The sequence below is a fragment of the Falco rusticolus genome, chromosome 2, assembly GCF_015220075.1.
Source record: "Falco rusticolus isolate bFalRus1 chromosome 2, bFalRus1.pri, whole genome shotgun sequence".
Classification (NCBI taxonomy): domain Eukaryota; kingdom Metazoa; phylum Chordata; class Aves; order Falconiformes; family Falconidae; genus Falco; species Falco rusticolus.
The window spans coordinates 82273635-82289563 of NC_051188.1; the positions used below are offsets into that span (position 1 = coordinate 82273635).

Genomic DNA, 15929 nt, shown 5'->3' on the forward strand with positions numbered 1-15929 from the left:
CTCTTTTTGCAGAGGGAAATGCGTGGAAGTATTACCTTTAAGATTGTGCCAAGTTATCGCACACAGTCTTCATCCTGTGAGGTAATGAATTTAATGAACCATCCCATTTCTTCCTCAGTCCTGTAACTAACTGCCTGCTGATGGCTGAATGTTACTGCTTTCTGGGAAATTGTTTCTGCCTGTCCTGTTAGATCACGCACACCAATTTTACAACAAAGATAACGGAACATGAGTAGGTCCCACCTACCTACTCAGCCCTGCCTTCATATTCATCTCATCAGCACCTTAACTAACTCTTTACAGCCTATCAAAAAAAAAAAAAACCACAGGAAAGGGGATCCTCAACTCATGCATTTAGGAACCCCTTTTAAAAATTACAATTTAAACTCATTCTCCAGGAAGTCTATTAAAGTTCCCAAACTGAGGAACAATCCTCCTTTTTTTAGGCATCAAACATTATTTACTGCTTTGGGCTGTTAAGGGTTAATTGAATAATCTGTTTCTGTATAACCCTGTTGAGGTAAATTTGTGATGGTTGTCTGTAACTTTTACATGTGGCTTAATAGTATGTTTCCATGAGAAAAAATGGTATTTGTCATTACAGAAGAAAAACAGATTTGGAGTTAGTTCTTGTTGAACTAGAAACTTGGTGGTGTGGTTTGTGCACAGTAACGTTTAATTCCCTTCTGCTCACAAAGTTATATTCCAGACTGCAAGCGAAGGGAATTAAATTCTAGAAAATGGCTACTTGAGACATACTGTTCCAATTTAAGCATACAGATGGCATATGCACTGTGTAGAGGATGCCAGTCTTTCTGTGCCACATGCTTAACTGCACAAACAGTTCCCAAATTAGAATTCTGAGAGTGAAATCACAGTCCCCGTTGAAGTCAAGCACCTTATCTTAATTAGAGCTGTGATTTCACCCTAATTGTTCTTGTGTCTCAGCAGATGCTAGAACACACAGAAACTGCTGCTGTGATTGTCAGAACAATCTGTATGCAGGAAAAAAAAATACAGTTTTTGGGTTGCCTTTTGTACTTCTAATAGAAGTCAACAAGAAATAAAAGGGTTTAGAGGTAGAAGGTTTGACAGATTTTCACCTATGAGGCTGACTTTCTTAAAAGGTATAAGTACAAAAGCAAAAGTTTTTCATGAAATGCAAAGGCTTTAAAAAAAACTTCAAATAGAAAATTTAGAGCGTGCTGACAAATTTATGTATTAACTACTGTGCTGTAATAGCAGTAATAATAAATGATATCTCACTTCCCAATATTAAAATACAGAAACTGGTGAAACTACAGAGCTGCTGGGGAGATGATTATTTGGAAAAAATATTTTGGCATACAGCTTTAGATTAATACCATTAGGTGTCATTTTAGTTGTAGCAGGCCATCTCTTTTCCTTAGCTTTGTGTCCTTAGGTTCTTCATGACTGTTTCACAGAAGAGGGGAAAATGGGCTTTTACCTTCCTTTGCAAAAAACAGCAAAACTAGAAATATGTGGTCAAAGACAAGGCAAAATAAATAAGCATGTCTACTTATCACACTTCATGGCATTTAGCATTCATTTAATCAGAGGGTGCTGAGTGTTCCAGCTACTCAGCCACACTATGACTTTGGCTAGATTTTCAGCTGTTACCAAGTGTACACAAAAAACCAACATTTTTAAATCATCCTATTAAAGCATCACTAGTCCTTTGGTACAGAGAGAATTTTTTTCAGGTAATTTTTCAGGATTGTGATTCAGATGATAACTCAAATATTTAGCCATTGATAAAGACTAAAAATGAATGTTGAATCAACATTGCTAAGACACAGAGAGCTTGCTTCTCATGTCCTCTAGCAGGTTAAATTCAGAGATATTGGGTCTTCGCTAGTATAATGTTACTAGTTAAGGTATTTTTTGCCAATATTTCAATACAAATTTATGTTTGGTTTCCCCCCCTCTCTTCAGTCATGGAGCGGTGCTCACATCTCACATAGTATAGTTTTACCAGAAGAGGAATATAAAACAGAATCAATAACGGGGTTTTCTTGAGGTTTCTACCACAATCACATCATTGGACTGCAAAACATCTTGTTAATCTTGAATAAGAAAAACTAAATGTTAGTAGAATCAGAGGTGATCTGTCTTCCATATAGAATCCATCTGTATGCCTTATATAAATAAATGAAGGGGCACGGGATGTTATTTTTTTTAAATAACTTGAGATTTGCATTTCACTTGCCATATTTTTCTCCATTTAAGAGAAACGTTATAGTGGTGTTTTCTATATATTAAACCACTTCTGTATATTTAGGGAGTTCTTGTCCCTGTAGTATGTGATGGTACTTGAGTGTCACTAGGCAGTTTCCAAAATCTCAACTGGATAGTTGCAAGTTTCTTGGGGATTTGTGGCTTTTCCTGCACCCAGGCCTTCTATTTCATGGAGCAGACTTTGCTTATGACTTGTTCGGCCGTTGGTGTGGCAAATGGCCTGCGTTACTCAGGTATCTAGATGACACAGTGGCCAAGATGTTGTTTTCTGCTTCAGATACCCAGGAAATTACAGACTTACATAAATATGAACTTAAGTAATTTTTGCAATACATTCTCCTTAAGGCTGATGACTGCATATGCTGTTCATACATTTCAGTTTTATCCAACTGAGTAAGCATTTTGCTCTAGCTACATTTGCGTTCTTTGTACTGACAAAACACCCCAAGTAATCTTTTATAGTGTCGGATACGTGAGAATGGTAAGGGAAGTACATTTTCTTTTTTTTTTTTTAACTGGAAAACTTTCTTTATAAACACCCTTTATGTTTCAGATTGTCTTCATGAAACACTTAAGTTGTTTCATTAAGAAGAGCCTTTATATAGGAGATTTTTGAAATCTGGTGCTAATCGCCATGGATTTATTCCTTTAGTCTTGCAGTGTTTCCATTACTGCTCAAACTATGTGACTTTTTATAGTCTTAAATCTTTTTTACATTTCTATTAAAAATACTGCCAGAAAGGCAGTTGAGCAAGACTGAAATTGAAATGTATTTTGAGGTTTTTGGAAAGTCTCTAGGGTTTTCGTGGGTTTTGTTGTTATGGGGCTTATTTTTGTGGATCTGGCAAGACTGTCATTAATCTGGCTGGTTTTGTCACTATTGAATTTGATCAGGCCACATTTAGTAGACATAATTGACTTCTGCTATAGGGCTGCGTGTCAAATGCATTTATTTATCCTTCATAATCCACACATAAGTCTGCTATTTTTGGAAAGAAAGGCAGGTCCCTAGGAAATCAAGAATCTAAATGCCTTTGAAAATATGGCTGAACTGCCTAATTATTTAAAAACTGTAGATACGCCTCTTGATGAGCTTAATAGATCAGTTTCTTACAGTTAGTACTGAAATCACCAATAGCACTGAAAATGTGTATTTTCCTCAGTATGTTATGATGAACATTTGCTTTGAGTAGTATGCTGTTTTCTGTTGAGAATTGTTGGAGGAATACAAATCAAAACATTCTCAAACCAAGAAAATTTCCTTCAAAGGGAAAAGCTTTCAGGAGAGTCCAGAAATAGCGGCATTCTCCAAGTTACTGTAAACTTGTTTTTCTCCAAATTACTTTGCATCACTTTCCAAGGCTTTCCCATGCTAAACCATCACAGACTAGCAAATCACAACAAACTAGGTTTAAAAAAAAAAAAAGTATAATTAATTTTTTACTTCTTCTTGAAAGTGAGACAATGGCAGAGACAGAATTGCAGAAGAAGCAGAAAATCTCTTCATAAAAGAAGGAAGTCACTGCTTTTTTTCAAAAAAAGTATCTCCTAGTTGCTATTTGGTAAAGATGATGCTGATAATCCCATACACAAAAAAAGGAATAATGGTTTGTTGAGGCTTTTCTTTTTTCTTTTTTTTTTCAATAATGAATGGCTTATTTGGTTTCATTTGAACATTTGAAACTTGTTATGCTGGAGTGATTTTGTAAAAAGAATTAGAACTGCTTTCCCCTGGTCTGTTAGATGTTGCCAGTAGTTTTGGGAGACAAATGAGTGTTTTGTTCTCATGCATGTAGCAGAACTATACAGACCTACAGACCTTGAACCACAATGATTTTACAGGCATAATATTGTCCTCAACTGTGTTAAAATCAAAGCAAGCATCTAGATAGCTTCATATGGAACTTTCTGTGAAATCATATCTAATGAGTCTGCAAAAAAGTGCAGAAGTTCTACATGAGTTCTACATGCCTGCACATCAAGGTACAGGCAGCAAAGGGACAAAGTATTGCCTGTCATTTTAACTCTTCTTGATGCTTTAAAATAGCTATGAGTGCTATCTAATTAACTATTATATATCTATTATCACATAATTAGTCTAAGTTTGAGAATATTAGTAGAGGACCTTTACCTGATTAATATTGCATGAAAAGTTTAGTTCCAATTCTGGTTTTTCATTTGTTCACAAAGGGCACTTGTATTGATAAAATGTGACAGGGATAACTTTGTTTTCTTTGAAAACTGTTTTAGCCCTTTTTTTCTGCTATCTTTGATATGCAAAATTACCAGACATTCCTAAATTGACCTTCAATGTGGACTATTATATTCCAAAATTCTTTTGGGGGTAAAGGGGATTTTTTTTTCACGATGTTTGAGTGAATTATTTTATGTCCTGAAGAGGTGGCTCAATTATCTGATCTTATGGAATTAAATACCATACAATCAAAATGGCATGTGAAGAAAATCGCTCTACAAGTGACTCATTGCCTTTGCAAAACCCAGTGAGGAATTCCTGTTATCCTTTCTGTAGAATTTCCTCATATGCCCCCCGCAACTGCTGTCTCCCCACTGAAGTGTAGGACCATGCTGGTAGTCGGGATCTAGAGAGGAGGCTTTTTAAAAGTGATATATTTTGGCAGAGTTTAATACTTCTATACTCATAAGAATGTTGAAGGAAAAAACCCTCAATGTGCTTTCAAGTGGATGAGGAGGGAGAAGAAAGTATCCAGCTTCCTTCTCAGGTGTTAGCTTTGGTGCCTTTGAGGCATCTTATAGAATAGAAACTGATGAACACTGACTTCCACCATATAGCTGAAAAAAGATTTAGAAGCATCTTTAAAATGGAATATGTGCCTCATTCTATTCAAAGACTATTCAGTATATAACTTTCACATAATTACCTTGAACAAAGATGCCAGTATGACTAATAGCTTTTAACATTGTCAGCCACCCGAGATATAAGAGGTCGCAGATACTCAGTAATTAAAAAGCTGATTGATTGCTAAGGCACTATAAAAATAGTTATTACCTAGCATACATCAAAATGTCAAACCTGCATCTTTAACTATGGAAAAACTTCTCAGATTTACAGAGTTTGTAGTGTGGAAACTTTCACAGATGAAGCAGCTAAGCAAATGGTTATAAGGCTGTGGATGTAACTGTTCTTTTAAATATCTGTGTTCCTGTGATAGTGTTGTGTTGTTAATGAACCTTGTGTCTTATTTCAGAGAGATTCCCCCTCTACATCCAGACAGTCCCCAGCTAATGGTCATAGCAGCACTAACAATTCTGTTTCGGTAAGATTTCCAGTTCCACACAGAGAAAGCGTGAAAGTTTTGTTGGTGCTCATCTGCCATTACTGTTCTACTTATTGTGTGGTCAGTGGAAAATTCTGTCCTGCTGATAGAACCAAGGTTATTACATATGTAACTCCCCGTTTTCTTTTTTTTAAGATTTTTTTCCAACATATCCTTATTAAAAGCCATATAGTGAATTAAATGTTAATAACTGTAATGTGACACTTCAGTCATTCATAACTCATTGTTAGCAGTTTCCTCAAAACTACGCAAAGGTTTAAAGTGAAAGTTTTATTTCCATCCTGAACTTTGGAAGCAGTGTTTGAAGAAAGAATAACTGTGCAGTTGGTATTTCAAGACATTTTAGACTCTTTTTAAGTTTTGTGTTTTGAGAGACCACTGGAACGTGTACTGGTTTCCGCTATCTGAGTTAACGAATTGGTGTGCCCTCTGCTGTTGTGGTACGTGCACATACTTTGTGGAATATGAGCCTTGCCTGGACATGAAAAGCGAAAGGAAGTGGCTTTAAACTGCACTACAAACCAAGCTATTATCATCACATCTTTAACACAAAGTACTTCAGTTTCAGATATATTCAGGTAGAAAGGCGGTGGTGATCTCCTGTTTTTCTAAAGTATATTAATGTTGCAATTTGTGTTGTTTATCATTTGTCATCGTTTGGACCAATGTAGTAACTACACATGCAAGTTCCTTCAGTAAGAGTGCTGCAGTATCATGAGTTCATGGGACTAGCTAAAAAAAAAAAATGCACACAACAAAAAAACCGAGTAACTACTTCTTTAACTATTAAAAAAATTACAACTTAGAAATCATTTGCCACAAGGTAAAGTGCTTATTAATTAATATAATGAAAAATAATTGTGTAAATGAAAAAATTAAAACTTTTGTGAATTAAATCGAATTTGTAATATGATGAGTAGTTATAATCTTAATCCTTGGCACAATTAATCATATTATACATCATTAATTTTTTTTTAATAGTCATAATAGCCATTCTTCTCTTAAAAACAGGACTAAATATTAAGTGGAAAAGGCATCACATAAAGAGCCTCTTTCACTTGACAGTGCTTTTGTGTTGAAGATGCTGAAGTTTTTATTAAAAAGCACATTCTCTATCTGCTTAAACTTTTTACCTGCTTTCTTCAGCTTGCTGCTAAACAGCCTGGGTTTGATTTTTCTTAAGAAAAAAAATATTTCTAAACATGGGTCAACGCTTTATACTTTTGTCTGACTTACCATTTTACTGTAATGTAATATGAATCACTAACAGATGGTGTTGTGTACCCTTAAAAAGTAAAATGAAAATTTCTTCTCCTGGGTTGACTTTATTCTGCAGGACTTGCCATCGACAACACAACCAAAAGGACGACAGGTGAATAGATATCCTCCATGGGAGTTTTTGTAAACTTAGCTGCTAGTGAACATCCCTGCTTATCTTTTTCCCCCTCATATTCTGTATGTGCTGGACTAAAACATTTAAGCTTGGAAAATTTGTTCCATTTTTTTCATTTTTCTTTTTAACTCATTTGTTTGTGGCTAATTCAAAATAGCATTTTTTTTCATGTGTCCATATGTGTGAGAGTTACAAAGTCATTGTCAATTTAACTAGTTGTTGTTTTAGTTCAGAACGCATTAATAGAATTACTGTTGTGCAGTGACCTCTGCAGATTTTCATCTTAGAGGAAAGCTCAGACATGTATTTTAGCTGAAGTGGAGGCTAGTAGGGCAAGTGTCTAGTATTCTACTCTAAAATGTTATGCTGACAAAGATTCTAAAGCTTGAGTTGGTCTATAACTAATTATTAACATTAACAAAGCTCTTCAAAGAAAAAACATCAATGACAGTTTCTATTAAGGGTTGAGAAATCTGAAGATAGCCTCTTAAATTTTCAGTCCTAAGGCCCAGACTCAGTAACCTCCCTTAACTTTGTTACCTTGACCTGATGGTAGTACATGTCATCATCAACCAAAGAAAGGTCTTCCCTCTCCAGAGAATCCCAAGAAAGTCTCTAAGGGCTCCACAGAGCCTATGACTCTCCTTGCAATTTTAAGATTTCTTTTTTACTGCAGCCTCCAAATCAACACATACCATCAAGTGATTTGTGTCTCATCTTCAGTAACTGCTCCATTTATATGTAACCCCTTCAGAATGTGCCTCTGATTCTTTAGCAGTGGACTCAACCTCATTCTCTCCCAAGAGTTTTAATAACAACTCTTGCAATTCCATTCAAAAGAGTCAATTAACTCCATGATCTGTTGTCTTTGAAAATCTTTTTATACTGCTATCTGGTTAAGTTAGTTGGAACATCTGTTACAAGAATGGATTGCTCTCACTTTGTTTCCCATTTTTAAAGCTTATATATGTATGATTCTTTCAACTTTCTATTGTCTTCTGAAGTTCCCAGCTGCCTGAACATAATCCTGGAAAGGCTCCATGAAAGACCTTCCAAGCTGTTGTGTTTAGGTTTACATTTACCTCTCACAAGGTATTTTTCCCAGAAGAGACCCTTTGTTTAAGGCAATATTGGAATAATGGTGTTTCTCATACTCGCACCATTTAAAAACCCAGTTACCTGGTTTTTTCCAAGAGTCTTTTCCCATTGAACCAGCATATTTTTCTTGTAGCTTGTCATCTTCGAGGACAGTGAGGGCTTTGATAACAGATACATCGCTATCTGTAAGGAAGTCTGTAACCTTCCATGAACTGCCAATATTTGGTGGATGATGGCTCAAACTGGAGCAGGGACTTGAAAAGCAAGGAAGTTTCTAGATGGTAAAAATATGACCTACATTTCTAGACCTATATTAGATAAGGGTGAGGGGAAATAAGGCATTGGTTCAATGCTGATTACTTCATAGAAAGCCAATTACTAAATAAATTAAATCAATTTCAAAATATCCTATTTTTCAGGTGATTAAAATAGGTTTGGTTGCTTGTCTAAACTCACCCACTCAGTGCACAGCAGAACAAGGGTCAGATTTAGTATATTGAAAGTTGAGTTCGGTGTTGGTATTATCATCTGATCCTCTCACTTTAAACAGATAAAAATGCAGGTACAAGATAGTAGCAATTAGCCATTTTAAGTTAATTTATTCATATGTGGGGTTGCAGATTGGATTGCTATAGAAATGAACTTTTTAAAGTGCTGTTAATAGTCCTAACACTGCATAGTTACAGCTATTTTTGGAGCAGAATTTGAGCAAAGTTGAAAACTGTTGCAGTTTAAGTGAAAGATATTCCTTTGCAATGTAAATTATTTTTTTTAAATCTAGTTGATTTTCAGTAAGAAAATCAGAGTAGAGTATACATGGCTTTTTGAAATGCTATAGGGTAATGTTTGAAGTTCATCAACTGTAGAAATTACCCATCTTGGACATACTTAATTCCGATTTTAAGATCCTTGGGTGCATCAGGGCTCTAATTAGTAACCAAAATTGGAGATCACTTTTATTTTTATTTTCTAGGGTTGAGACCTTCTTTCTGCTAATGTTTCTTAGAGGATAACTTACTCAAGTCATTAGTTTTAATTTATATGGGAGTAGATTTTTACTGAAAAAACTATGCAGAGAATTGCCAGATTCCTCTCAAGTAACTCTATGTAATAGGTGCAACACAGGACTTCCTATTTAGTCCTAAAACAAGGTACAAAATTTCAGTCTAAATACTAAAGATCATTAATGTAACCTAAGTCCTTCATACTGTCCAATAACATTTCCTGCCATACAAATTTTTAAAACAATTCATGGGACTTCAGTTGGAAAATACAGTACAGTTCAAGCTGTAACGTACTGGTTTATAGTCTGTAATGATTCATGATATTTAATATTGATTTGTGGGACTCTTATCAGTTTATTATGTGTTCATTTTTGCTGTTCAGGTTTTAAAGTAGGTAGAAGACATGAGCTTTCAAAATAACATCATACAGCTTCACTGTTTGCTGGGGTGGGGAGTTCTGTTTCATTTTCAACTATCATGCTTTTGCCATTCTGTTTCGTCCTTTGTTTGTTGCAAATAGTATGTGTAGCTACATGCACAGATCAAATTTTCACGTGGTACTCTTAATACTGTACCAGTAATAACATCACAGTGTCTTTTATAAACTTTTTTATAGATATATGTAAGAGCACAATTTGAATATGATCCAGCGAAGGATGACCTCATTCCTTGCAAAGAAGCTGGCATCAGATTCCGAGTTGGTGATATTATCCAAATCATTAGCAAAGATGATCACAACTGGTGGCAGGGTAAACTTGAGAACTCCAAAAACGGTACTGCAGGTCTTATTCCTTCTCCTGAACTTCAAGAATGGTATGACTTGAATTTTCTATAAAAATTAATTTAGCTTTGCTTTTATTTCCGTCTTTCATGCTTTTCTTTGTTGTATAGCTAGTTTTTATATAATTTTTTCTTTTTACAAAAAAAAAAAGTCTATAGATTGCCTCAGTTTGTGGCACTGATTTTTTTTTCATATATGCGTAGTAGTAAGGGTTGCATGCAATATTATATGTGTGGTTACATTAGAAAAATAAACACCTGTGTTAGTAAACATCGTGCTTTCTGATATACTACAGGAAACTATGACTGAAGGTTACGTACAAATTGTTTATGTAAGGGGGTCAAATTAATTTGTCTTTTAGGTTCTAAACAGTGTTATCATCAGTACCGCTTATATGCCAAGACACAAAGCACAAAGATCATTGAAGGGTTTTGAATGAAAGCCAAAAAGTAGAAAGAAGTCACAGTGCAAAGATTCCCGAATGACAGATTCAATGAGCAGCAGTGGCAATGAGTACCACAAAAGCAATGCAGAACCTTTAAACAACCTCTTGCAGAAGCTGTTTAGTAAATATTTCAAATGTATCAGCACAAGCTCTGGCAAGCAGGTCCTGGGCCATTACAGTTATGGCCATAATGGAAGAAGGTTTATCAGTATACATAATCTAGCCCAAAATACTTCATACAAGATTTGTTATGTAAAAGAATTAGAGTGTTGGAAAGGGTTTAACAGCACCTGTGCCACCTGGACTAGCTAAAAGAGATTTTGCTAGAAGGCAGAGGTAGACAAGACATTTCATTCCATCTCAAGAGCTCTCTTGCAAGCCCTGATGTAAGGGAGACACTGGTATACATTGCCAGTATACAGGAACACTTGCAATACTTCATCCTAAAGATCGACCTCAAAACAGTTCCTCAACACAACACAACTTGCTCTGAAGTAATTTAGACTATAGTGGTCTTCCAGTCTAATCTGGTGCAAAGCAGCCTACAGCCGTTTTAGTAGCCACCCTTCCTCCCACGTTCACTTGATCTGGAGCTTTAGTGATCTACCACTAAGAAGATATTCTTTATTATCAAAATACCTCTGTATGTAAGTGCTTTTTTAAGACAATGTAAAAAAAAAAAAAAAAAAAAAGGGGTTTGCAAAGTTTTATCTGTACTTTTGTACTATTAAAAAGTCTTATTTTCCTAATTCATTCTGTGTGGCTTTTTAAAAATCATTGATCACAACAAAAAAAAAATTTTTCTCCTCCATATGCCAGGCGAGTTGCTTGTATTGCCATGGAGAAGACCAAACAGGAGCAACAGGCCAGCTGTACTTGGTTTGGAAAGAAAAAAAAGCAGTACAAAGACAAATATTTGGCAAAGCACAATGCAGGTATGAAAAAAAAATATGCAAGTATCTTTAACAGGTTAAATTTCTTACAATCTAAACCTTGCCATTAATTGTTCAGCTGGCACTGTTATATAAACCTAATGAGTTACTTAGGAAAATATAACCAAAATTCTGATTATGCCAACATTACTCTGCTTGTTCTTTGCTATTTAAACATATAGCTTATTCAGTGAAAGGCAAGCTGCCACAAAGTAAAAGCATTGTGATATATCCTAATATAGGCTTACATTGTTTTGGGGTTTATATTTAAAGGACCACTAGATACTAGAATCAGGATATGAATTTTGCAATCTATATAACTGTACTGTGCTCTACAGAAGACTTCTCAGTAGCATCCTTGTTAATACGTGTTTATAGTTATAGCTTATATATGTAAAAACATCAGGAAAGGGCATTTTTCTTGAAGTGCTAATCAGCTGGAAGCGGAATAAGAGCCATGACATAGTCAGTGTGTTACTTACAGTTACCCAAAATAGAACAAACTGTGGAAGTTTTTCCTCCTTGAGGTGATCTCTGCTTGAATCCTAAGTTTTGGGTTTCTATTTAGACTGCTGAAAAATTAAATCGTTTTAGGTAGAAGTGTGAAGTAAAACATCCTTGCTGAGCAAAATTCATTAGTTTTAGTAGTAAAGAAGGAAGACGCATTCATTCATGAACGGAATTTAGTTCATTTCTCCTTTTAATATAAAATACTTAATGTGTTGAAACTGTTTCTATTGGTTTTGTATTGATATCACATACCATGATGATAAATATGTTGTGGTCTCTTGAGAGGCTTGCAGAGATTTTTATTAGAATTAAAAGATATATTTGTCCAAACAGTGTAATGAAAATATTTTATATATTGCATTAATTTCTGGGGTTTTTTCAGTTGCATTCTTGAATGCACCAATGAAACAATATAAATCTGTATTTTCACATTTCTCTTTACCTGTGCAATCTGTGTGCGGTATCAGAGCTCATAATATATCAGTACTTCAGAATTTATGTTTCCTTTGAAGTCATTTGAAAATAAATTCCAGGAAAGTCAAAGAACAGTAACTGTCATTTGTACTCCTTAATTCCGCATCGCATTTAAGATGTTCACAGTTAAATATATAATTACTCGTTACCCTGAAAACCCTTATAAGTAGAGACTGAAAGCTTTGTTTCCTTCCTTTTGCTGGTTTAACATTCTGGGGGTTTTAATGTTTCCACTTCGTTGCAGTAGCACTAAACCATGTTTTACTAATTATGAACTTAATGAGAATAAACTGGATTTTATGACTATTACTAATTATGACCTTATGAGAATAAACTGGATTGTATGACATAAAGTCTTTGATGATACTGGGTTTAAAGTATTACCAGTCGCACATAGCATACATTCCCAATGCATCGCTACTCCCTTCACTTGTGGCAGCATAACTTTGCGTGGCCACACTGTTAATGGTATTAACTGAAGAGCAACCCAACAAAAAGCATAGATTCTTTTTCTTTAGGGCAGATAATTTTTTTAATGCAGCCCACAGTGCAACTGCGTAGTTAATAATGTCAGTGTGACTAAGCACAGCATGCTACTAAGAACAGGTGAAGGAAAAAAGGATGGCTAGGGAAGGAGAAGGAGCAGGTGATACTTGAGGAGCAAAACTAGCTCAAAGATTTTTTGTATCAATTACATCCCTGAAAGGAAGGTAATCTAGACTTTTCTGTCTTGATAGAGTGGGGACATTTTGGAGAAGGCAAACTGTGACACTTTGAATCACAGTTTGCCCACCTTAGTGCTTGCCACTGTCAGTGCTGTTAGTCACTTTACATTGGCGCACAGTGTTTGCCAAAAATTAGAAACATGAGCATTAAACGTTATCATAATGACCATAAAAGAAACTGTTATTTTCAGAATACCATCTGACACTTCCCCTTTCCCTTAAGAAGTCAAAAAGTTTATGAAAGCGCAGATTGGAATCAAGGTTTCTCTTAGTTTGTTGATGTTTTTTGATCTTGGCATCCTTGCAGTATTAAAGGTGATGCCAGTAATATTCCAGGGAATTCTGCCAAATGTAATATATAAAGAGGTTCACTGAAATGCTGTGGTACTCACATGAATTTAAGTTTAACTAAGGTGGTACTGAATTTATTTTCTCTGCACTACTCTGTCATGTCTGGTATTGTTAGTCAAATATGGCAGGACTGGCTTTTGCAAACTTTCAGTGTCTACCTGTCTCAGAATAAAAACCAGATGTTTTCTTTTGGTGGATCCAAAATAAACATAATTAATTTGGAACTGAGAAGTCTAATCCAGATGTCAAAATGTTGCTCTTGCAAAGAAAGTGGAGTTTATTTCTCTCATATCTTAGCATAAAATTCAATAAATCATTTAGCAGTATGTAATCTATTTGGACTTCCCTGTTATTTTTGTCTTAGGGATGAGTCTGAACTGGGGTGCTGAGAAATGACCTAGTAAAATACTTCATGGTCAGCTAAGATTTATGTGGCTAGCTGATGATTTGAGAGCTAAGATTTTGGTGTGCTCTATTGGGATATTACTGGAACTAGAAAAGAAATTATTCTGCAAATCAGACATAGTTTGTGAAGTAAAGAGGAGAATATTTCAGGTACTTTTTATATTTAAAAACAAATATATTCTCCTTTACAAGAGAAATATAATCCCATTTTTCTTTCCTCCATACTTGATATTAGAGTACTGCGTCCTTCAAGAGACAATTTCACAATCATATATACATCTTATCATTGTAAAGTCAGTTTTAAACCAAAGCCCACGGAAAAAATTAGATGTTTTTCATTATTAGGTTCACTGGCATTTTTATAAATGCTATAGAGATATACTGATATCTAGATATATTATTTATTTTACTGGAATGTTATTGCAGGACTTCATAAAAGAACACTCTTTAGAACATACTAGACCTATGCTTCATATTATGCATAATGTAGAAAATTGCCAAGCTTTTATAAAATACGTTTATCATTTCTTAATGTGATTTATTTGCCTTGTGTTTAGACTATTGCATGGTAAAGTTTATTTTGTGCATATACTTTTTATTTTACTAATATATTACAAGCCATATCTCAATGACCCCTGTACATTTTTCATGCTGTCTTACTCCCAATGGCCTCTGTGCATGTAAGTAACCTGTCAAGTGACAATGCCTCTTTATTTGCTTCTTACTGTTTCCTTTCAAGACCTCCTTTTCTTTATTAGCTAGTAACACAGAAGCATTGAAGTTTAGTCTTTAAATGTGCCCTGTATTCCTCATATCTTGTGTATATTAAAAAAATTAATCATTTTTCTTTCACATTTGAAAACCCTACAATCATTAGTTAAATCCACGTAGACTGAGACACATCTTCTCCATGCTGCTAGTTTGTGATGAAGGCATTAATATGTATCATTTATGTTGTTTGTTCCTGTTGTTTGTATCTAACATAATGTGGTTTTGTTCAAGAAAAAAATAAGGGATTGATTTTTTTATTATTATGATTTTTTAATGGGAAAATGCAGGCCTAGATAGTTAGAATGGTGAAACTGTTTAACATATTGTAGATCTTTAACCCTTTCTAATATGAAGTGAATTATTAATTAGTTTAAATAGTGTGAAGGTGCAAAAAGGACAGTATTAAGAATTCCGTGTCTGTGGAATGGAAGAAAAATATGACAGAATTCTTGCTTGTAGTATTTGGGGAAAGGCTGAAAGAGATTCTTTAGGATAAAATTCAAAATGCTTTAAATGGACTAAGAAGTTTTCGCTTTTGTATCTTTTAAAGAGTTGAGTATGGCAATTGAGACATTTGTAGTGTGACCAAATTGAAGTAGCTGTACTTTTTCTTTAGGGTAAAAAGACTGCTGAATTGAAAAATTTGCCCTATTAAAAAAAACACATTAAGTTAAATCTTCTGCTGCTTTAACTGGGACTTAATTACAAAGAGCATTTGCTTTTTGGTAGGCTTCACAGTCTTAATGCTGATCTTGGTGGTTGGGGACTTGTGGAGCAAACAAACTAAAGCTCCCACCACTGCCTACTTTCAGAAGAGGTTTTGGATAGGGGGAGAGGGATATATTTGGACTCATCTTAAAAGATGGATGAGATATAGTTGAGGTGAATACACCAGCATAGGACTTGGGAACACTCAAAGATCTCATACTTTAAATGCAGTCTCTCCTCCCTTCTTTTTATAGCATGCATAAATACAGGACTGAAAACTCTTGCTAGTTGTGCTGCTCACAATTGCTGATTGCTGTAATCTTTATAAATATAATTAACTGCCTCCTGGCTTCTTTTTTTATTAAAATTCTGCAAGAATTACCAGAGGTGTTGTGTTATTGGGCACAGGAGGAATAAGCTGTTTTTAATGAACAAAACTTGATTTGTCAATCATTGTATACCTTGGCAATTGACAATAGATTGATAGGCATGAAGGAATTCATCCAGTTTCAATTGCAGTTGAAATTATTTCTGAAATAATACTTTTACATTTTTTCGCTAAATATGGTGGAGGTTCTTTTATGTAATGCCATCACTTTTCATTAGAATTCTTCATTCTGTCACAAGATTTAAAAGCATGTCAATTTAACTAGCACGTGTGTTTAAAGAGAACTCTAATTACAATTAATATGGTGGTAGCTTTGAAGAATAAATACCACAAGCTATTAACACTTTTTTCTGTACATTGCTCTTAGA

General features: G+C 34.8%; 1 protein-coding gene across 21 annotated transcripts in view; it reads left to right on the forward strand.

Annotated features, from left to right (window-relative positions):
* Positions 1–15929, forward strand: part of CASK (calcium/calmodulin dependent serine protein kinase) — a 226378-nt gene that overhangs the window by 195799 nt on the left and 14650 nt on the right. For 8 of the 21 annotated variants that reach the window (XM_037376849.1, XM_037376848.1, XM_037376850.1 and 5 more), the window contains 5 exons: positions 13–81; positions 5487–5555; positions 6913–6948; positions 9688–9884; positions 11117–11232. In XM_037376849.1, coding sequence (XP_037232746.1) covers positions 13–81; positions 5487–5555; positions 6913–6948; positions 9688–9884; positions 11117–11232 — 487 coding nt within the window. The remainder of the gene's footprint in view (positions 1–12; positions 82–5486; positions 5556–6912; positions 6949–9687; positions 9885–11116; positions 11233–15929) is intronic. The other 13 variants (XM_037376858.1, XM_037376860.1, XM_037376862.1 and 10 more) reach the window with 3 other exon arrangements.